The 20,783-nt window shown below is 36.4% G+C and overlaps 1 protein-coding gene and 1 pseudogene across 2 annotated transcripts in view; both read left to right on the top strand.

The window, feature by feature from the left end:
- Positions 1-4,951: 4,951 nt before the first annotated feature.
- On the top strand, positions 4,952-5,435 carry LOC148181612 (uncharacterized; annotated as a pseudogene).
- A 632-nt stretch (positions 5,436-6,067) lies between these two features.
- The window catches only part of LOC148181609 (sodium channel protein 60E-like), a 58,477-nt gene continuing 43,761 nt past the window's right edge, over positions 6,068-20,783 (top strand). For both annotated transcript variants that reach the window (XM_088049944.1, XM_088049945.1), the window contains exon 1: positions 6,068-6,483. In XM_088049944.1, coding sequence (XP_087906070.1) covers positions 6,124-6,483 — 360 coding nt within the window. In that variant the 5' untranslated portion in view covers positions 6,068-6,123. The remainder of the gene's footprint in view (positions 6,484-20,783) is intronic.

Genomic DNA, 20,783 nt, shown 5'->3' with positions numbered 1-20,783 from the left:
CGATGAACTAGTTGAATCTGATTCGGAGCTCTTCTTTTTCGTTTGGAAATTAATATTTACCCTTAATGACAAACCAAAAACTGTCAATTGGATGACATCTGCTTTACAACACATTCAGTGTTGCCAACTATAGAAAAGTAAAAATCGCTACGTTCTAAGCAAAACGTCGCTACGTTCCGCTACCACAGCAGCACTAATAGGTGTTATTTACTTTTCAAGTATTTATTAAAAAAATAATAAAATAATAAAATAATAAAAAAAAAGGTATAAAAACAAAAATAATTCTTTAAAAATAAATAAAAAAAGCATAACTGTCCACAGCTGATTCGCAAATTTTTGAGATTTGACATATTTTGCAGGTGGAAGTGGTGGAACTATTGGGTTTGGGTTACTACCAACTTAAAATCGTAAATGTCCGAAACATACATTTTTTACGCGGTTTCAAAAAAAGTCTTTAATAAAGAAACAAAGAAAATGTCGCTACGTTTTACTCATTTTTAGAAAATCGCCGCTTTATCGCACAAACAGTAAAAACGCGCTACGCGTAGCGGAATTCCGCTACAGTTGGCAACACTGAACACATTACACTAGAAAAATTATAACCTTAGTTACACAGCTCAAAAATAAAAGTTACTAAATTTAGTTACTTCTACCGAACGTGAATCTTTAATAGTTCCCAATTTTGACGTAATGAAATTGGAAACTAACTTTATAAAACAGCATTTTTTCCTCAAATTATAAATACAATTTGCATTAAATCTAAAATGACAACTGAAATATTTTAACACGTTTATATTTAAAAAAAATTAATCAGCGGTTGATTTCACAAATCCTGACAATTATCTAAAAATTTCATTTTAAGGCGTCTTGACGCCAAAACTATTGGTGATAAAAAAACAAATTTTTGCGTCAATTTCTAGAGCTTTGTCAACTATATGAGTGTATGCAAATTTTATCTTTAAAATTAAAGACGATTTTAGGGGTGAACACAAGTGTTACCAGATCTTGTATACTCGCAGAGGAAGATCAGTTAAACAAACCATCATGCATCAGCGTGAAGTTTAAAAACAAGTTTTTCCATTAACTAAACAACATTGCAACTGCATGACTCAAATTCGGATGTTTATCTGCGGGATCATCAGTGCTTTTAAACTGACGGACTCGTGGAACCGACGTTTAATTTCAACGATTTGATCGCTTGACGACTAGAAATAACCGGCTTCATCAACAGAAAATCAGAAGGTTTAATGTTCGTAGAAAATAACACTACTGATGGAATTCCACGTAGCAAAGCTGAGAAAATAAATTGGCGCAAATTCACCAAGTGGTTTAGAAGGAGCTTGGGAATTTGAGATAAGTTGGTAGCTCTGCGGCAGGTCTGTGGGTAAATAATGCCATAGTTGGCATAATAATTTCGAAATGGAAAATAATTTACATTATTTACTACACTTTTTTTCGATCCCGCTCCGCCCCAGGACTTTTGCCGGTAAAAATCCCTTTTTTGCTTTCGCTCGTTTAGATAAAGTGCTTTTTTACCCACCAACTAATTGCAAGTAGAATCGTTTAATTTTAATCCCAAAGGTTAAAGTGGCCCCGTTTTTGGATCCCCTTATGCACTCTATTATTAAAATTAAGACCTCGTTCCATTTCGGATAGTTTCATTACTAAAATGATGAAATAATGATGCAAAACAAGCGGAAGAAGAGAGAGACGAGGCGTAAATATGACGATAAAACTGACAAAAGCTTATATTTCCAAGTGGAAAAAGAACATAAAGAAACGCGAATTTGTCGTTGATTCCAGATAGAAGAGCAGATGGGACTCTCTCGCCTAGTCTTCATAATAACTGCCATCTGTTTCGAAGCATGAAAGATATATTTGCTGTTTTTCATTTATCACACAGAATAAAAAATAAAACAGTGAGAGCGTCTGTTATTTTCAACCATAAGTCAAACGTCTCGACTAGCGGTTGAGTTACTCGAAATCTTTAATTATCTTTTTCGGGACCTCTAGAGAAATCCGCAGCCCACGGTGACGATGACGTATCGTGACGCAACAAGCTCCGCAGACGTTGGTGGTAGAGCCCCAGGATCGATATGGATGGAAGGGGTCGGTGTATCCCCGCTCTCAACACCTGTACTCTTGCCCGTGACGTCACTAGTTTCGATTTTTGGCGGTTTAGTCGCTAGGCCAATAGACATGTTGATTAACATCCGCTCGACCAACAGTGTGGCCGGAAGTTTTAGTAATCACCGTGAAATTTGATATGGCAGTACAGGAAATTTTAGGGATTTTTTCGCGACGTTGTTGAAATGAAATACGATGTAATTTTGTCAAGAACAATTGCTTTAGTTCGTGTTGTCGTAGTGCAGCAGCAATTACCGCAATAGCGGAAACCACTGACATTTATTAAAAATTTCCAGAGTTGTGCTCGGTTTTGCCAACTGTTATTATATTTAGGTTTATTATTTAATAAAGTCGTAGTTTGCACGAGAACCAGGGCGAAATATAGTATGTCACACGTGACTACAACTTGACCGCAATCTTGACAGACTTATTTAACTTTCATAGAACGACAAAAAATGTGTGAAACTAAACAAATCGTCTGACAAAAACAACAAATTACACTTTGTGGCGGTTTTGGGAAACCGCGGTCTTCTACGAACCCTCCCTTTTGTATCCACTGTTTTATCGCCATTAAAAAGCAATTTGGGGCCAAAAAAATTATATCAATTCCGGTCCCGCGCATCCGATAATGTATCAATTTCCGGTGTCAAATGATGTATCGGCCCGCTCACCCCAACTCAACCAACCTCCTTAAATTTATGACAGACCCTTTTATTAATATACAGCCACCTGGGGGATCCCCCCATGCAAAAATCAATACGCATTTCTGAACGTAACAAGATAAATGACGCGCAGGATAATACAATTTTTATACATAATTATGTATATTTAAATAAAATTTAGCTAAAAAAAAAGCAATTCCTACCTCTACTATCTAGAATTGATTCTTCAGTTGCATCAGAGTTAGATACTTTATTAATGTCGACGAAATAAAATTCGGCAACACTATGAATCGGTTCATCAGCCGATTGAGCAGAAGACGTTGATGCCTTGTTCTTCCTGATAATTATTCCATCTTTTACCATCTGTTAATTTAAGTTTTTTTAATAAATGGGTCAACCAAAAAAAAAACACGACAAAGTCACATTATTGACTTACCTGATTATATTTTCTGAGAGAAGCTGCATTTCCTCGCATCTTCTTTTTTGAAGATAAAGTCCGTCCCTCTTTATTACGTCTGCCCATGTTTAGATGACACTTGGACTACCACAAATAAAACAAAAATTTAGTAATTCACTTGTCCAATTTTAAAGTTATTAATTGTTTTTCATACCTTACTGGATGATGTAAAGAAGTTGAAGCACCAAATAGTGAAAGAAAAGCACTCTAACAAGAGAAATGTGTTCTCTCCGGCTGTAAATTTTCAAATGCTAAAGGCTCTGATTGGTTTTATTCGCAACCGCCAGGTAATATATCGGCACTTTAAAGAGCTTATCTCGACACTAGGGATGGTCCAGTCTCAGTAAGATTAAACAAGCGGATAATGAGGGTTTGGTCATAAACTTATCCTCTAAGAACATTTTCTATCTCTTGGTTCCAAGTTAGAACAAGCGAAATTGCTGTATGCGGGCTTGTTCAACCTAAATGATTGTTGACAAAAATTAATTTAGTTCAGCAGTGTTCTCTGAATTGGCGAACAAATTGTATATAGGGTGATAAAAAAACGACGCCCATGCTACCTATCATGTTGCAGCTAATTTTTTCCTGGTCCAAAATTGAAAACCAAATCGAAATTTGTGTTTTTTTAACCAAGATAGAAGCTTTGTTTTATAAACGATGAAACTCTATTTAGATATTTTGTTTGTAATAATTTTATTGTTAGACATCACATTTTTTACACTTAATGATATTTCCTTACAAAAAAAAAAAGAACAAAAAGTGCTACAAACCAAATTCCTAAACTTTTAAAAATTAAGATTCTTAGCTTTGTTGAAAATTTTTCAATGTTGAAACATTGTTAAGCTCTTAGTATTACTTGCTTAGTTACAGTAACTCCGAATGTAATAGTAATTAATTATATACCAAGGGAGAGAAGACACTTTTCTGGCCCGAGCGCTATTATTAGATTATTAGAAAATTAGAAAGCGAGGGCCAGAAAAGTCTTCTCTCCCGTGGTTTATATATTTACTTTTTTACTACTAGCATATTTATATCCCCAAAAATGATTCTATATGTGAGGTTACCCCAAAATTTATTAATCAAGTCAAGACAAGCTTGTCATTTTAAAACAAATGAATGTACAATTATTTTTTGACATTTGTTGTCATTTGTGTGTGTCTGTTTTTGTTGGCATTAAAGCAAGAAAATGAAAGAAACTGAACAATGTACTCCACCCGAAATCCGAGAACAGGCAGAAAATGTTGCCTCTAATCTCCTGCCCGAAAAGTCTAAAAAATTTTACCTGAAAGTCTATTCCGCGTTCAAGGGATGGTGTCAGTCTAAAGGCGTATCACATAAGTGAAAATATACTGTTAGTATATTTTGAAGAGAAAGCCGAGAGTAGAAAAGCTTCAAGTTTGTGGGCTACTTTCTCTATGTTAAAACAAACATTAAAGTTGCGGGAAAACATAAACATCTCAAATTATTACAAAGTTATTGCATTTTTAAGACGTAAAGGTGATGGCTATTCGGCAAAAAAAGCAGCAGTTTTTGAACAAGAAGATGTGGCAAAATTTATTAGTAAAGCACCAGATGAAAACTTTCTTCTCACAAAGGTAAATCATTAATTCCATCATAATCATCAAACAGTACAATTAACTGCTTGTTTTAGGCCGTTTTTGTAATAGGTCTCGCTGAGGCCTGTAGAACAGATGAACTCTGTAAAATGAAAGTGACAGATGTTACTGTTCGAAAAGACATCATCATCATAAACATACCACATACGAAAAATAAATCTGAAAGAAAATTTGTCATATTAGATACAACTTTTGTAGATTGATGTCGTCAAAAAATATCTTTCTCAGAGACCAAGTCCAGATATGGAAAAACTTTTTATAGGATTTAGGCGTGGGAAGCCAACAAGGCAGAACATGGGACTCAACACTATCAGCCGAGTATCTGCTAAAATTGCCGCTTACTTAAAATTGAAAAATCCAAATGAGTTTACTAGCCATACTTTGAGGCGAACGTCAGCAACAATTTTAGCTATATAACAATGGTGGCGATGTCTTAACACTTAAAAGTTATGGGGGTGGAAGTCTTTCACTGAAATAAACATACCGGTGCAAAACATTACCTCAAATGATGGCCCATCTGCAATTAACATGAGGTGTGAGAACTGCACCATTAATTACTATTTTAATAAGTAATTCATTTATAATTTTTGTGATTTCTCATTTTCAAATAAAAATTTGTAACCTACAATCTAAAATATCTTCATTTTTGCTTCAGTGGGACGTTTGTTTCGACCCCATATTTTAGTACACTGTAGTGCAGTAGATAAACGAATCGACAGCTTTAAAATTCACTGATGCCGAATGTATTCGAAATAAAATGTTGTAGATAATAAGATTCGAAAATTTCAACACACTCTTGATGATCTATTTCGGGTATTCGTATGTAAAATAAAGAAAAGTTTCTTATGTAAAGTTTGTTGTACTGAGAAATATCATTTTTCACTTTCTGTTTATTTATTCATATAAATTACAATATCTAAAGACCTATAATCTACAGAAAATATACAGTTTAACCGAACGTCAAAACTAAAGGAACAAGATTAATGATGATGGAATCAGTCTGCAAGTTCCCGCCTGGCAACCTTCAGGTCAGCGTCTGGATTCTTTGCAGTTCTTTTCGACCCCTAAGAATTTAGCATAATGTTTTTATTCTTGGGTTCCTTTGGAATTGTCCACGTGAATCGGTGTCCGTATCGCGCCGCCGGTGCCACCTCGTCCATGGCGGCGGCGCCGTGAGGCGTCGTCGGCGGCCGTTCGTTAGTCTACCGCGAGTCTTTCGCTATGCTGCTTCGCGTTCTGGGCCCGGGGCCCTAGCAACTCCATGTCGAGTCCACCAGCCGCGGCGTCGGTGGTGCGTCGCACGCCGCCTGCCGATCGCGCTCAACGGCCCGTTTCGTACCCTCAAAGCCGCCCCCAGCCTGCTGGGCTCGGTAAGCGTAATTCGGATCCCGCGCCCGCGGCCGCTATCAGGGCTCCTCGGACCCAAGTCAAGCCCTTCACCAAAGAATCTCTCGAACGACTCGAGAGGAAGACGGTGCAGCTGGTGCGCGAGTATGGCTTCCAGCCTAGAAGGAAGTTGAGCGTCGAGGACGGTTCTAGGCTACCGGCAAAGTTCGAGCCCTTCCCGCCGAAGCTTTACGGAAGGCCTTTGGAGGAGATTGACAATTTCATTTATGATGAGGTAGGAGTGCTGCTGTGGCCATCGGAAAGGTGAAAAGTGGTCGATACGTAATGCGGTGGCGATGTTAATGTAAACAAAACATCAAATAGCACGATTTTTAACGGGGACGCTTACTGGCTTATTCATACGGGAAAAATATTGATCATGGCGGAGAAAGCCACTCGGTATATACATAGTGATGCCTGAAAAGTTTTTACCAATCAACAATGGATTACTCTTCACGCTTGTCTGGATAAAAAACAAATAACAAGAAGATTGCTACGAAGTAAAAATAAAATTGCTAGCAATAAATTCTACGTTTACAAGTTGGAAAACGAAACACATTTGACAGTGCGTACTCAAACCAACCAAATAAAGTTTCAACTGGTGCAGGATAAATAAAGGATCCCATGATGAAACTGACAAAAAAATCCACTGTGGACAAAAGCTCATTATGGCAACAAGCAATTATTTAAACAACTCATCTAGTAAGCCAAAACTTCATATGCAGTCTTTTAAACGCTTTTTGTCCTGTATATTCTGTCAGAAAAACAGTACATTTTCACCTCTTGTCCATAAATTAATTACACTTCAACATATTCTCGTGTTTTCAAAACTTCCTCGTTTTCATGAACTGGGACGCTTCCATAATTTGATTAAATACTTGTAACTTGATTTAAATTTAACAGCGTTTTGAGAAGGTTTTCCCAACATTGCATTATTGCAATGTTAATTTTGCAGACTTCTCTTCAATTTTTGCAACTAAAATTGTTTAGTCAGTCAACATCAGCTGATTGCTAATAACATAATAGTGTCAGCATTGATTTTCATGCTATAAAGCAATAAGACCAAAACGGCCCGTGGAATTAGAGATATGTTGGTACCCCTGTTTATCCACGTCAAAACGTCTCTGTGACAGTTTGGGGTTACCATTCTCTCGTTGTTGACAAGTATTAATGAATTTGATTTCAACTGAACTAAAACTCCTGAAAAGTTCGGATTCCATGAATATAGATCAGCAGAACGCAAAACTCAATTTGGATATTCAGCATGCAGTTGCATTAATAATGCAAATACTTTATTTGAGATAATCAATCTTATTACGTTGGCAACGCTGCACCACGAGTATTCCTCTGTGATCAAACTTTTCCATCGCAACAATAACGGAAACATCAATTATGAGGCAACTTGCAACTTTCAAGCGTAAACTTTGCCCTTATCACCCATTAAAAATTAATGCCAGTCTCCCAGAAACCCTAAAATGTCAGTTCCTAAAAAATCAAAAGAAATAACGGGCGATACGGAGCGAGACTGGAATATACGCTTGGAGTATTTAATAAAACTCCGGGAGATGATTTACACGCACGACGTTTATTATCCTGGTGATATTTTTTTTATTGAATTGCTAGTTGAATTTATGTGTTACTGTGACATGATTGATAATTATCAGTTACGAGTCAATTACGTCGATAGACATCTATCTGGATTCCGGTTCATCCGATTCCGGGATCCGGAGAGGCGCGGGATTAATTTGAGAGTGGCGACACTGCTGCAGCAATTTTCTCAGATTCGTGATTTGGAATTTTCATTCATATTTCAGTTTGAATGAAGTGCCAGGTCAATGTAAACAAAATTTTAATAGCCTCTGTTATTCAACAAACATTCGCTTTTATTGCTTATGCTTCATTCTAATGGACAGTTACGAATAAACCACTTTAACACGAACTATTTTTAGGTGGTAGAACTGTAATAGTGACAAATTGTGCACATATTTTCATATTTTTAAATCGTGTATATTTTTAATAAACCAAATTTACGACAGGCACGTTTTATATTTTCTCCAACATGTTGCCGGGTAAATTAAAATTACCCAACGACCTTTTGTTGCGGGAAATATTGCTGGCAGTGGGATAATTTTTAAACTGTCCGGATATTTTAAGTTTATATGAATAGAGAACAAGGAATTTCATTTAAGTGTTCAACCACAGGATCAGTTTGCGAGTTTCGAAATTGTCGAACGTACTCCGTGTCGCTGCCGATTTTAATAATTCGCTGAAATCCCCGCAGTCTAAATTAGGATTTGTTTAAAATATTTGCGCCAAATTTCTTTGACAGGTACTCGCCTTAAATATTTTATTACTTCTTTGAATTCAATGGTTTTGTGAAGATTTCTAAAAACACACGCTACTATTAAAATGGATAGAAAGCATTTCTCGAAGATTGAAAGACATGGTAGAATTCCCTCCACCTCAAACTCAAGGTTTTGTGTCCAAATGAAGTCCGCACCGGCCCTTGTTCTAATCAAGTTTTGCGACGTTTCTCTAATTGCAACGTCCACTTCAAGTTTATGTTTGTTCGTCGCAACCGTCGCTTTGTTTTCTTTTAATTAAAAGTAGGTACGTGGTTTTCTAGAAAAAAAACCTGGAGGTGATATTTTGCAGGTGTTTCGCTCGTTTTTAGACGTTATGTCTGAATAACCATCAAGCGAAGATTGTATTTCATAAACCCATAACTTGCCATGTAGCGTTATTATCTGACAGGGGATTGCTGTTAATTTCAGACTATATTGTTCTGAAGGTAACAGACATGACAACAACACGGACATTGTTAGAACAGAGATCATCCGTAATTTTTGTTGTAAATTTGTGCAGCGTGGGACGACTGTTTATTCATGCGATTAATTGGTTTACCAAAATAAATTGCGGTTAGCTGTTTGCCGGAATAATACGATTTGTAATAAAAATCAGCCAATAACAATGGGAGGAATTGGAATAACGAGGATACAGTTCAATAAACAAAATACCTAAATTTGTGGCCCTGTTAGTGCGCAAATCTGGCATGAATAAATTATGGTTGTTCGCACTAGCGATGATTGAAAAGCGGCTTTGGAGATTGAATGGTGTTGGCAGTTCTGCATATGATTCTCTCAAAATCCACAACTACCAACTTGTAAAAAAAACTCTAGTACTATTGTATGTATTGTATTTTGTCGCCCACAGAAAATTGCAAGGTTCTGACAGTCACTGAACTCAAGTTCGAGTTTTGGCTCTTCAACTTCCTGAAACTCTCGAAATCCGCCCGTAATTCCACCCCTGCATTGAAACGAATACAGGCTAACCTCGTTGATTTGTGAGCTTCCCCAATCCCATAGCCGACAAATTACTGCAGTTTCTAATCCGCAACGGCTCTCCTTGCGTTAAACATTCAAAAGATAGCACCCGAATCGATAGGAATTTGCAACTGAATTGTTCCCTATGAAATCTGTTGTAAAATTAATAACACGAAACGTCAATTTGGAGCAAATTAGTTGATTGTTATCCGTTCTTTCTATTTCCCAATACCATTCCTCCTACATGAATTTTGTGCCAAGTGAAATTTTCATGAGGAGCGATGGAATGGGAGAAGTTTTATTGTAATTGGGAAAATGTAATGCGAGTTTTATCCGGAGAAAATATTGCGCTTTTGTTGGAAAAGAACGCTTACAATTCAAGACGACGTAATCTGTCAAATTGTGTGGAGATTGAACGACAGTCTTTTTGAAAGTATTTGTGCGTTGAATGAGCAGTTCTTTGGCGTTGCCAATTCTCGAAAGTCGAATAAACGAAAAGTACACATACTAAGGAAGTAAATGGTCTTGAGCGAACTGGTCTAGTATGCTGGCAAGCTTTTCAAACATTCAAACAGGTTGATCGAACCGCCGGTGAAAACCGCATTAAAAATCCTGCGGGAATGGGTTTAATCTGGTGCTTTTTACTTATTCCAATCGCCGATTAAATTGGGGAGAAATGGAAATGTTGGAAATTTTCGGTTGGAATGACAAGAGCTGGAAATTGCGGTAGCGCTTTATGTACATATCATCATTTTGTGCTATTAAAATTTATGACTTTTGTTTTAAGATTTTAACGACCTTTTTATGACGCTAGCGAGGAAAGTGGCCATTTTGTGTAATAGCGTAATTAAGCATGCACTTTGTATCCAAGCTTCACCGGTGCATTTTTGGAAAGTAGCGAAGATGCGCAAGCTTCACGAGGCGCGATTTTGATGGATGGAGTCATCTGTTTATGTCTATTTGCCCCCTTACCATCTGTCAAAATGTTGCTGTGATCGACGATCACGGATACTGATGTGTTTGATTTGTGACTTTATGGACCGAGTGTATAATGTCGAGATTAGTTTATGTTATACCTTTGTTGTTAAGATGATTGATTGCAGCAGCGCCTCAGTGGAGTTCGGAACAAATCTCAGCTTATTATCTGACATCGTTTCATCTCTCCGCTTCGTCAAATTGTTTAGTTTGTTCTTTCAAAGGAAATTAAAAGACTGACGGTTGATATAAAGCGGCTCGAACTTGTTGAGTCCGTGACTTTGACGAATGGTCCATGGTAAAATTTCGCCAACATCTAAACAATTTCCCTTGATTCCACAACAGAACTATTCCACCCACAAGCTTGAGAAAAAAGCGGGAACATCGTTCTTTTCTGTACGTGCTCGGAATTTTCAACTAATCCTGCGCTGCATGCACTTAAAACAACATCGACAAAAATCACTCCTGCGGGGACGGAATTAGTTCGGTTTCATTTTCTCGGGGAAAAGACGCCGATAAGTCGGACCGTAAAGCAGTTGGTTTATCGGAAGGTATTTCAAAACTCGCATTTCTGTCGATGCTATCGAAGGACAGATAAGACTCCGGAGACGGAAAAAATACAGATCGATGGTTCACTCATTAGAGAGTTTGAAAGGTTTGAGTTCAACAGACTGCAACAAGAGTGGTCGCTGCAGGCTACAATAAATAGTGAAATTTAATTAGTTGACCCTTCGGGATCTGGAAAGGTTCCAGCGGTAATTAGGGATTTTAATTCGTTGCGGTATCTACCCTGTTGTGATCAGGAAACAAATTTCTCTTTAAAACTGCCACTAAAAGTCAAGTTTCTGGTTATATCCACATCATAAAACCTCATCCCGACCAATAACAATAAATCAAGAATCACTAAGAGTCGACTAAAAAGCCTCCAAAGTCAATGTTTGCCATCGAGATTCTGCTGAAACAAGTAGCTAAACATTCATTCTGCTTTTGCTGCGACGACTAATGCTCACTCGCAACCCTTTATGTGTAAACAAATAAACATGTGAACGTAGACATGCACCCCCTCCTTGGTCAACGTCCACGTCATGTAAAGTATGACACAGTTTTTCCCGGTGGATCGATTCAGGTCTCTTTACGTCCACAGACAGGACCGTACCGGAAAAAAATCAAATTGATTAACTTAACGCAATTAAACGACGGATTAATTAGGGTTGGTACGAGCTTTGTGATAATTTTTGTAGGATTTAGAATAATGACATGTTTGCGAGAGGGAGGTTTTTTAGTGGCGCGTTAATTAGGATGCGAGCTTTGTGGGATTTGGAGAGGAGGTGAAATACGTGCGGTCACTGATGGGGTTAGTTTGCGAGATTTGCTATTTTTCAACGTAATTGCTACAAGCTATCCGTTATTTCTTACCACATAACACATAACTGTTTTTGGGATATTTATGGTGGATGCGCCGGGATAAAAATACACTCCATGTAATGTTAGTTTAACTTCATTTTAAAGCAACTTTTGCAAATCTAATTTAAGTTTTCCGCATTTTAAACGTGTCGCAGATTCTCTTCTAAAGTGGCCGCGTTCAGATTCCGCAAAGTCAATAACGAGGCGCCACGAATTAACATGAAAACTCTCTGTGCTCCATTTCTGCCATGTGCGACGTCATCAATTCGAAACACCAGTGACACCATTCTATTTCAATGTATAGGGCTCGTTAGTGAGGGCGAATTAGTCGCAATTTCAACCCTTTCTGACACTCTCAGACAAATGCTCACTTTATCCAGCAAAGCAGTCCAAAAATCCCTTTGTTAATTGCACGATCGGATCACCTGCTCTTTCCCGGATCCGAGGAAATTTGCTGTGACGTACCCTTAAATACGGCCGTAATCGCATTACAAGAACGAAACAGCGAAAAACTTTTAATTCGTAGGACCGCTACCTAATTAATCGATAGAGATCTCTTGGAGTTTTGCCCGGAAAAACTCCGCCGATACAAACCATCCATTCATGTTTAGTCTGGATGTGACGTTTTTGTCACATTCCGGGAGTCAAATCGGGATTTATTTTAAATCAAATATGCAGATGACGCCGATTTTAGCAGCCGCTGGAAAATATGGAGGCTATGTTAGCGACAGCTACAAATTCGGGGATGGTTTCAAGTGTGCATGGAATTTTGCTCCGGGATTATTGAAGTTGCTTTTTTCTCTCGCTGCTTTGTTGCGGGTGTGCAGTCTTTGGTCCCCGAAGACAAGCCCCATGGCCACATTTGAGAAAAGGAAAGAAAACGAAAAGATTACGACATGGAAAAAATCCGTGGAAGGGGAGTAATCGCGCTGCATTGCGGGTTGAAAGAAACATTGCGTGCCGATGTTAGCGCTGATTGCGGCCTGCGTCACACGCCGTTGTTCATTTTCATCTTTTCCAAGGATCGCCAGGATGAACGGCTACTTTAAAAAAAGACGAGCACATTTTCACACCCATGAAGATAGCGCAATTACCACGTCATCGTTATCGGAGAAACAAGTGGTTAAAACTAGAGGACTTAAGAGGCAACGTACACGTAAATACTCTTTCAAAGTTTTTAGATTGTGGTGAAAGGTTGCACTCAACCTTTTATCGATAAAAGTTTAAGGACCGTCGTCTATCACATTTGTAACTCAACTTTTAACTTAATTGGACAACTTTGTACAACATGTCGCTACATTAATTTAGCACGTTTGGGGGTAATGAAGTTAGAAATTCATTATTGTAATTCCAAGACCAACAGCCAAGATTAGTGATAATGTGTGGAAGATAGTTTAGATTTGGAAGATGTACCGTATGAAGAAGAGGCTCAACTTTGTATTACCACTTCTAAACGCGCCTCCAGGCATTGGACAACTTTACTTGATTTCCATAACTACACGAGTTTATGACGTATCTCACTCAGGTGACGGATATTAAGGATACGCTGACTTTTGTTGAACTGACACCGTCTTCTGACATTTGAGAGTTGAGCTCCACGTCTTTGTGAGGGCGCCAATATCCTTTGAAAGGATCGGTTTTACATTTATGTAATTATTCGAAGTGTAGGAATAATTATATTAGAAAAAAGAGCAGTGTTCCCTCCGGAATATTTCTAAACAATATCAACGTCAAAGCTCGCTGCGCTTGCGATTGGCAGACCTGGAGCGCCATTATGGCTGCGGTTAATGAAATTAGCTCGTTGTCTGGCTTAGCTCACTTCTCTCAAGACCTCAAAAAACGTTAATTCGTGCCTTTCAGCAGTCCCCATTATTAACTCGGCAAGTATGTAGGCGTTATCAAATCCAAGTAGCTCCAAATTGCTGGCGGTCACGTCGCTTCCTTCCGCTGAGCGTTATCAGCTTGTTGTTTCCGGAACCGTTTTTTCCCCTATTTTGATCGTTTCTTCTGTGAATGAGCCAGTTTTGTGTTCGGATTATTATGCATTATCTCCGTGGTGCCATCTAAATCCGCCGTGATTGCATCTGTACGTCTTGAATCAAATTACAGAGAACAAAAGCCATCGCATTAACTGCCGCATAAAATAATTAAACGCAACGAACGCAAGTGTTTGAGACAATGGCTGCGGCTGGAAGGCGGCAGTGACGGTTCCATTCAAAACAGACCCGTCAGCACACGGTTTGAATAAAGTATGATAAAATTGAACTTCTCGCTTTAATAAATATGAATAATATGCGAGGTAAACGTAGCGCTTATAAATGCACGTAGTACCGATTACACAAAGTGTCTACACCATTAGCCACGTTCAGTCAACACGAGATGAAATGTTTGTTGGCAATTCGACGTCGTAAAAACGACCTTGCCGCAAATTTCACCTGCGAATAATTTCACCTCCACATAATGGAGAGTGTTGTGTTGTTCTAATGTTTTTTTTTTCTGTTTCAGGTGAGTGGCACACATCCTTCTAATCTACAATATCAGTTCAACACACATTACTCGATGCGGAAAATTGGCCCGGAGGCTCCAAGACCAAAGTCACAGGGATTCCGAACGATCCTCCGTTGCGTGCCAGTTCCTTGTAAGGACACGGGTTTCCGCTGACAAAATCCGATTTCTTTTATTATAGACGCTCGTTATGTGGAGTTGCGATGTATTTTATGTTATGCTTGGGTTCTTTGAAGCTCCACTCGAAAGAGAAATTCACCTTTTAACAAAAAATAGTTGTCGTTTATCAGTAATCATAACTGGTCGAAAGCAATAGCTCCGATTTTTCCATAACGGAAGCTTTAGTGTCCTGTAACGAAAGCCATTACGCGACAATACGTCCGGAATTGAAAAGATTGCCAAGCAGTCGGCTTTTGTAAACATAAAATATCCATTATTCAGCCTCTCTCACGGCGAAGGTGGATCGACGACGCAAAGGAGCACAAGAGAAACGAAAATTCCGACCACGTGTCTCGCGTGTGTCTGAATTTTCAACCGTCGTAAGAACATGAAAGCTTTTAGAACGATTAAATGTCAAAAAAGGGGCTTTTTTTCGTGAATTTTTAATTGCCGAGTCCCGTTTATCAATAGCATCAAAGTATCCGACGATCGCTTTGTGTAATTGAAAACGTTTGTATTAATCTAATTGATGGTTTTACGTCTCGAAATACCTTAAACGTTGTAGTTTAACGGCAAACGTAATAGAATTTTCTCGACTCGTAAGCTGTGTCCGATCTACTCTATTTATTGCACATTCTTTCTGTTTTCCAATAATGCGTTCCACGATGCTTTTACACCTGAAAGCTTTCAGTTTTTCACTTGTCGGGGAACATTAGTACTTTTACAGCGCGAACTAAAAAGATTCTCGCAAAGGAGCTCGCCTAAAATAGAACTGAACGCTAAAACAAGATTAAAGCCGGTTTTTAATATAGTTGGTAGACCTGAATAGAACTACTAATAGATTACCAAGTTCGAAAGCCAGCTCGAGCACCCTGTATGTCCGTTTACTTCTCTATTCCGCAATGGTGACCTCTTGCCCGAATTCAACTAACGAATTTATCCGTCATTGGTTCCTAAGGACCGAAATTATTCACGAGGGTGTGATCCGAACCACATCCAACCCAAAATCATTACCCTCCACCCTCTTCACTATTAACTGTGCTTTAAAATGCAACAATCGAACCCTCGCCCCAAGTCGTCCATCAGAATTCGAACAGATTTTTCTATGCTGTATTTTTCTCTAAAAAACACGTCGATAATGTCGAGCGGGACACTCGCCCTACAAAAGTTGCGTGTCCCGTTGACTACCCTTTCACACGCATATATTGTGACGTACGACGACGGTCAATAAATAATTTAAATAAGCTTCATGCTCTTTTATTCTCGACGGTTACGGAATGCTCTCGAGGGAAAAATTCCAATCGATGACGAAATGATTACACTAGTCAAGAAATTTTGGGAAGAATTTATACTGGAAAAGTCGAATGGCCTTCAGAGTCTGAGTCTGAAATTCAATTTGCTTCATCAGGTCCGGATTCAGAGATGTTCTTGAAAAATATATTTTTTTTTTGTTTTGTTGTCAAAAATTTACTTTTTTAGTGTTTCTTGAAAACATGCAGAGCTATGGAATTGCTCGACAGCGTTTCAGAAAGCCACTTTAATAAACTTTTCATCGACCCTTCGCTTTGTTGGTATTTAAATTAAAATTTTTACAAAATAAAAACTAAACTAAAACGTTTTTTCCTAAAAATCATATCATATTCTTAAGCATGAAACTTCTAAATGACAAGAGATATAACGTCTTTAATACCACGTTAGAAAGCAGACATTCTAACCGGTATTACGACGTATTACAAATGGGTACTACAGGGTGTTAGGTAACGTTACGGCCACAGAAAAAGGGGTGATAGAGGCAGCTGTGAAAAGTAATGTTTCGAAGTTTTTTTCGGGTTTTCTTGAACCGTTTAAGAGCTGGAAGGCTTTGAATGTGACCAATCAGGGAACAATTTGCATAAAGTTAAAAAAATTTAAATCAGGTTACTGAAGGAAATTTTTTGTTTCATGTCAAACTGACAGTTTTTATTTTTTATCAGTGGCGTACTTGTTCCATTTTTGTGTACATCACAAATATCAAGTTCGTCAAAACGAAAATGTGTTGGGTGCAATAAAGGAAACATTGTTGCGTCGCTTACAATTATGTGTCAACAAGATGGTGGCCATTTTGAACATGTAGTGTAGTGTTGCTTTATTGTCTGTTTTTTGAATAAAATTGCGTTATTGTTTTTCCCTTTTATTGACGCCACTGATTTAAAACTTCAAATGTGACGGGAAAGTGACAAATTATTCGTTTGGTCCGAAAGCTACTTGGATTTCTGTAAAATTGAAAAATTATTTGACGCCATTCTATTGATCAACTTTAAAGCCTTGTAGCTTTTTAACTAAAACGAAAAAAATAAAATTAATTGCGGATTCCAAGACAGTTTGCCTTCCTTAATTACCCATTAGTCTATGGCCGTAACGTTACCTAACACCCTGTATAGTAATATTTTAAAGTTAAGTAAATCTATTACATTGCCCCCCTTTAAAAAAAATCAAATCCATCTTAAAAAGAATCATATCTGCGGTTAATGAAAGAAAAGCGTATATTTCAACTACAAAAACCACCCTTCTTTTTCAATCTAAAGTGATTTTTATAAAAAAATTTAACTGAACAACAATATTAGCAAGAGATAACAATTGCAATATTCGAGAAGTATTAGAAAGTGCATAATTCAATTACTTTTATAATGTATTTTGTGTTGTAATTTTTTATAGTATAAGCTGATTTCATTCTATCTAAAGAAACTATACCATCAATCCCATAATCTTCTAAAATAAAATATTTCTTATAACATTTTAAAAGGACTAAAATAATTTTGTTCTAAACCTATAAACTTTGAATCATTTCTCACAAAGACGTGACTGCAAGAATATAAATCTTAAGCTCAAGGATTGTAATGTGTGTTTATGTAAAAATATTTTGTTCCCCTCATAAACATTTTTAATTGTGAAACAGAATTAGGAATATCATAACTATTAAAATTCTGAGTTTCAAAAAAATCTTATAGTAGCCTCAAGCCAGATCCACATAAAATTTCTGAACGAGAAACTTGGTAGTTGGTGATTAATTGAAGATCTTAAAGTTAACAAAATCCATGAAATTTTTTTAATCCAAAAGGAAATTCCACAAGATTTAATGCTTATTTAAGTGTTCTATGCCATCTTTCAATAATCCCCTGACTTTTAATATGTATAACACCTAATGAATTAAGAAAGTTTTCTCAAATACGCGATAAAAATATTATACTTACTATGATCTGTAGTAATTATTTTTGGAACTCCATATCGTGAAATTCAAGAATTTGAAATTGCTGATATAACAGATTCAGCATTCGCAATTTTAAGTGGAATTGCTTCTGTCTACTTTGAAAATTTGTCTATAATAGACAAAACACATTGATAATGTTATTATTATTATTATTATTATTATTATTATGTTATTTTTATAATAGATATGGTAATTCTTTATGAAAATGCAACGGATTTCCTTGAAGAATTTCCAGATCTGTTTTGAAAATAACATAATTGGGGAAATGATGGTTGAGGTTGATGTTGGTTGTGATTAAATAAGTTTGTCTAAAACCTTTGTGTATAATTTCTAAATGGTTTTTGGTAATTACTTCTAAGGTGGTAGAAAATGGTGGTGGAAAAAATTTGCAGCTGTATAATTTTTAATTTTATCTAAACGAACAGCTAAATCCATTAAGGTCAGTTGACCAGATATTACCTGATCTATCATAGTCAAATTATATAGTTTTAAATAAGAAGGTAATTTTGCAAAAAATAAACCTTGTATTATATGTAGAATGCGGAATATTAATATCGAAGGTTAACAGGTTAACGTTAATTCTGCTAAAACTATTCTGATTGTATAAAAAATATAAATGAGTTTTTAATGAATCGAAAAGATTCCTACTTTGATTGTGATTCAAAATAAAAAGTGAAATTTTGTCATTTACTTCTAGTAAATTTGCTAATGTAATATTATATTTATCGTTTTGATTGACTATATTACAATAAGAAAAATAATTATCTAAATTATAAAAATATAACGGAACATCTATGGTAAATGTAGGAAAATGGTAATGTGGTCGTAAGAGGATTTCCATTATAAAATTATAAATTAATAAAATAAAATCACAGGAAAACTTAGCTTTGGAAAACTTCCGGGTTGTAACTTGCAGATTTGATGATCTCAGATCTTCCAATCAACGAACTGTTCAACACGGTGGTTTTTCACTGTTCTGGATTAACAACGGGGTCACCAATAATGCAGGAATCAACTATTTCAAAGGACAAACGTTAGTTTTATTTCTCAGAAATTCTATTGACAAAGTAAAGTAACTATAGTAATATTCCAAAGTTAACTAATTGTGTTATTCTCTAAGCAAAAACAGTGCACTGTAGCTCTGTTACTCTGTACGCTACAGTATGCAAGTGAAAATGATATTCCTTAACAAAAATTTCCTCTTTTACGTACATTCTGTAGCTTACAGCTCTGTAAAGTTATGGTGAGAGAAATCGCCGCTATAAGATAATAAAGTCTAGTTATTTAAAACCAGACAGGACCAAACGTCAAATATTCATTTTGAATGTCTTATTTGAGCGAATTATGCAGAAAACATGCAACCCACATTGACATAGTTTTGAGATAATCGACCTTAAAGAATTGAAAATATTTTTTAAGTTTAATAAAAGAGTAATGAACAAGTGAAGTTTACTGTAATGTTCTCTCTGCCTTTGAGACACTTTTCTAAACAAATCTTTATGTTATTTTCAAGGATATTTTTAACACGTAACATGAATTTCTTGACATTTTGGGGGTTAGACCTTTGTCAAAATTAATAAAAACGTTTTTAACGCGTTTGGAATTTATTAATTGTTATAATAAGTAACAATAATATTCACAACAGAGAAATCATATTACCCCAATTTTAAAATCTGAAGTTAACCGTCAACATCTTCTCCAACAGAAGTACTTACCGACAGAAAGTACAACAGAAGTACCGTTAAGACAGTTTAGATTGAAAAATAATCAAATGGTAGGTTTTTAAAAAATTTTTTCAAAAGTATAAATACTCACGGATTGCTCATTTGATCGTTTAAACCGTAAACAACATAAGGGGGAGCATGTGGGTTGGATGTTTTCTGCTAAAATTAATAATGGTTTTAGAGGTTAGTACCGCACGGTTCAAATTGTGGCCTTAAGAGTTAGGATACTGGTTGAACGGATCTTTTATAATAAAGAAAGGATATTAGTATATCAAAAACAGTATTAGTTCATTTTTTGCAATTTTGTCCACTCATTTATCACAGCAGCAAGTATGGATAACAGAAATCGAATTGTCCCAATCATTCTGTACCTTCTTTTGGATGAAGATGACAGAAGGTAGGACTAGACTGATGGTTCTAGCAGACCTATTTTATTTTTTCGGAATATCTCATCGCATTCCATTAACCTCAAATAGTACCCAGACTGTTGAGAAGTAGTATTTGACGATCTCTTTCGTTTTTTCGAGTCCATTTTTGATTTAAGAACGACAACACTTTGCGTCGGTATTCCGTTTGTCAAGCAAAAACTTTTAAAAGTCATTGCGATCAAAGCCTACTCTACAAAGTTGGAGCACTGTAATTGAAACAATTACAGAAGTATTTACAGAATATGAATTTTATGTATCTCTGTAAATATTTTTTTATAATGCTCTGTAAGCTACATACTGTAACAATTTACAGCCTATAGTAGAATTTTAGAGAATAACACTATAAATCTATTACAGTACATTAAAAAATTAGAGTATCGATTTAGGAATTCTATGCAAAAACATATTCGTTTAAAAACCGTTCGTTTTTCAAATATTTTAGCAAAAACTAATTCTTCTATATAAGAAGATTATTTACTTACCTTTCAATAAAGTATTACAGAGTTGTTATTTAACCAAATTGAAAAAAAAAGTGAATGCAATGTGCTTAAAGAAAAATTTTCCTACATCTTTAAGTTCTGGCCTGATTGATTAAAACGGACTTTGGATTCAGAATCACAAAACAATTTGACTTCGATACAAATTTTGTCAAAAATTTGTGTTGATTAGTGTTATTTTCGTATAATATTCTGTGGATCTGTGACGCGAAATTGGTCTTGATGCCCTTTTAACGTTTCAATTCATCTCAGAAATCTTCTTTAATGGAAAGG

This window comes from Gnatocerus cornutus, chromosome 1 (genome assembly GCF_029298725.1).
Source record: "Gnatocerus cornutus isolate USDA-ARS CGAHR chromosome 1, icGnaCorn1.1, whole genome shotgun sequence".
Classification (NCBI taxonomy): Eukaryota; Metazoa; Arthropoda; class Insecta; order Coleoptera; family Tenebrionidae; genus Gnatocerus; species Gnatocerus cornutus.
The sequence above is the reverse complement of the archived record's forward strand: the minus strand, read 5'-3'. Positions and strand labels throughout refer to the sequence as shown.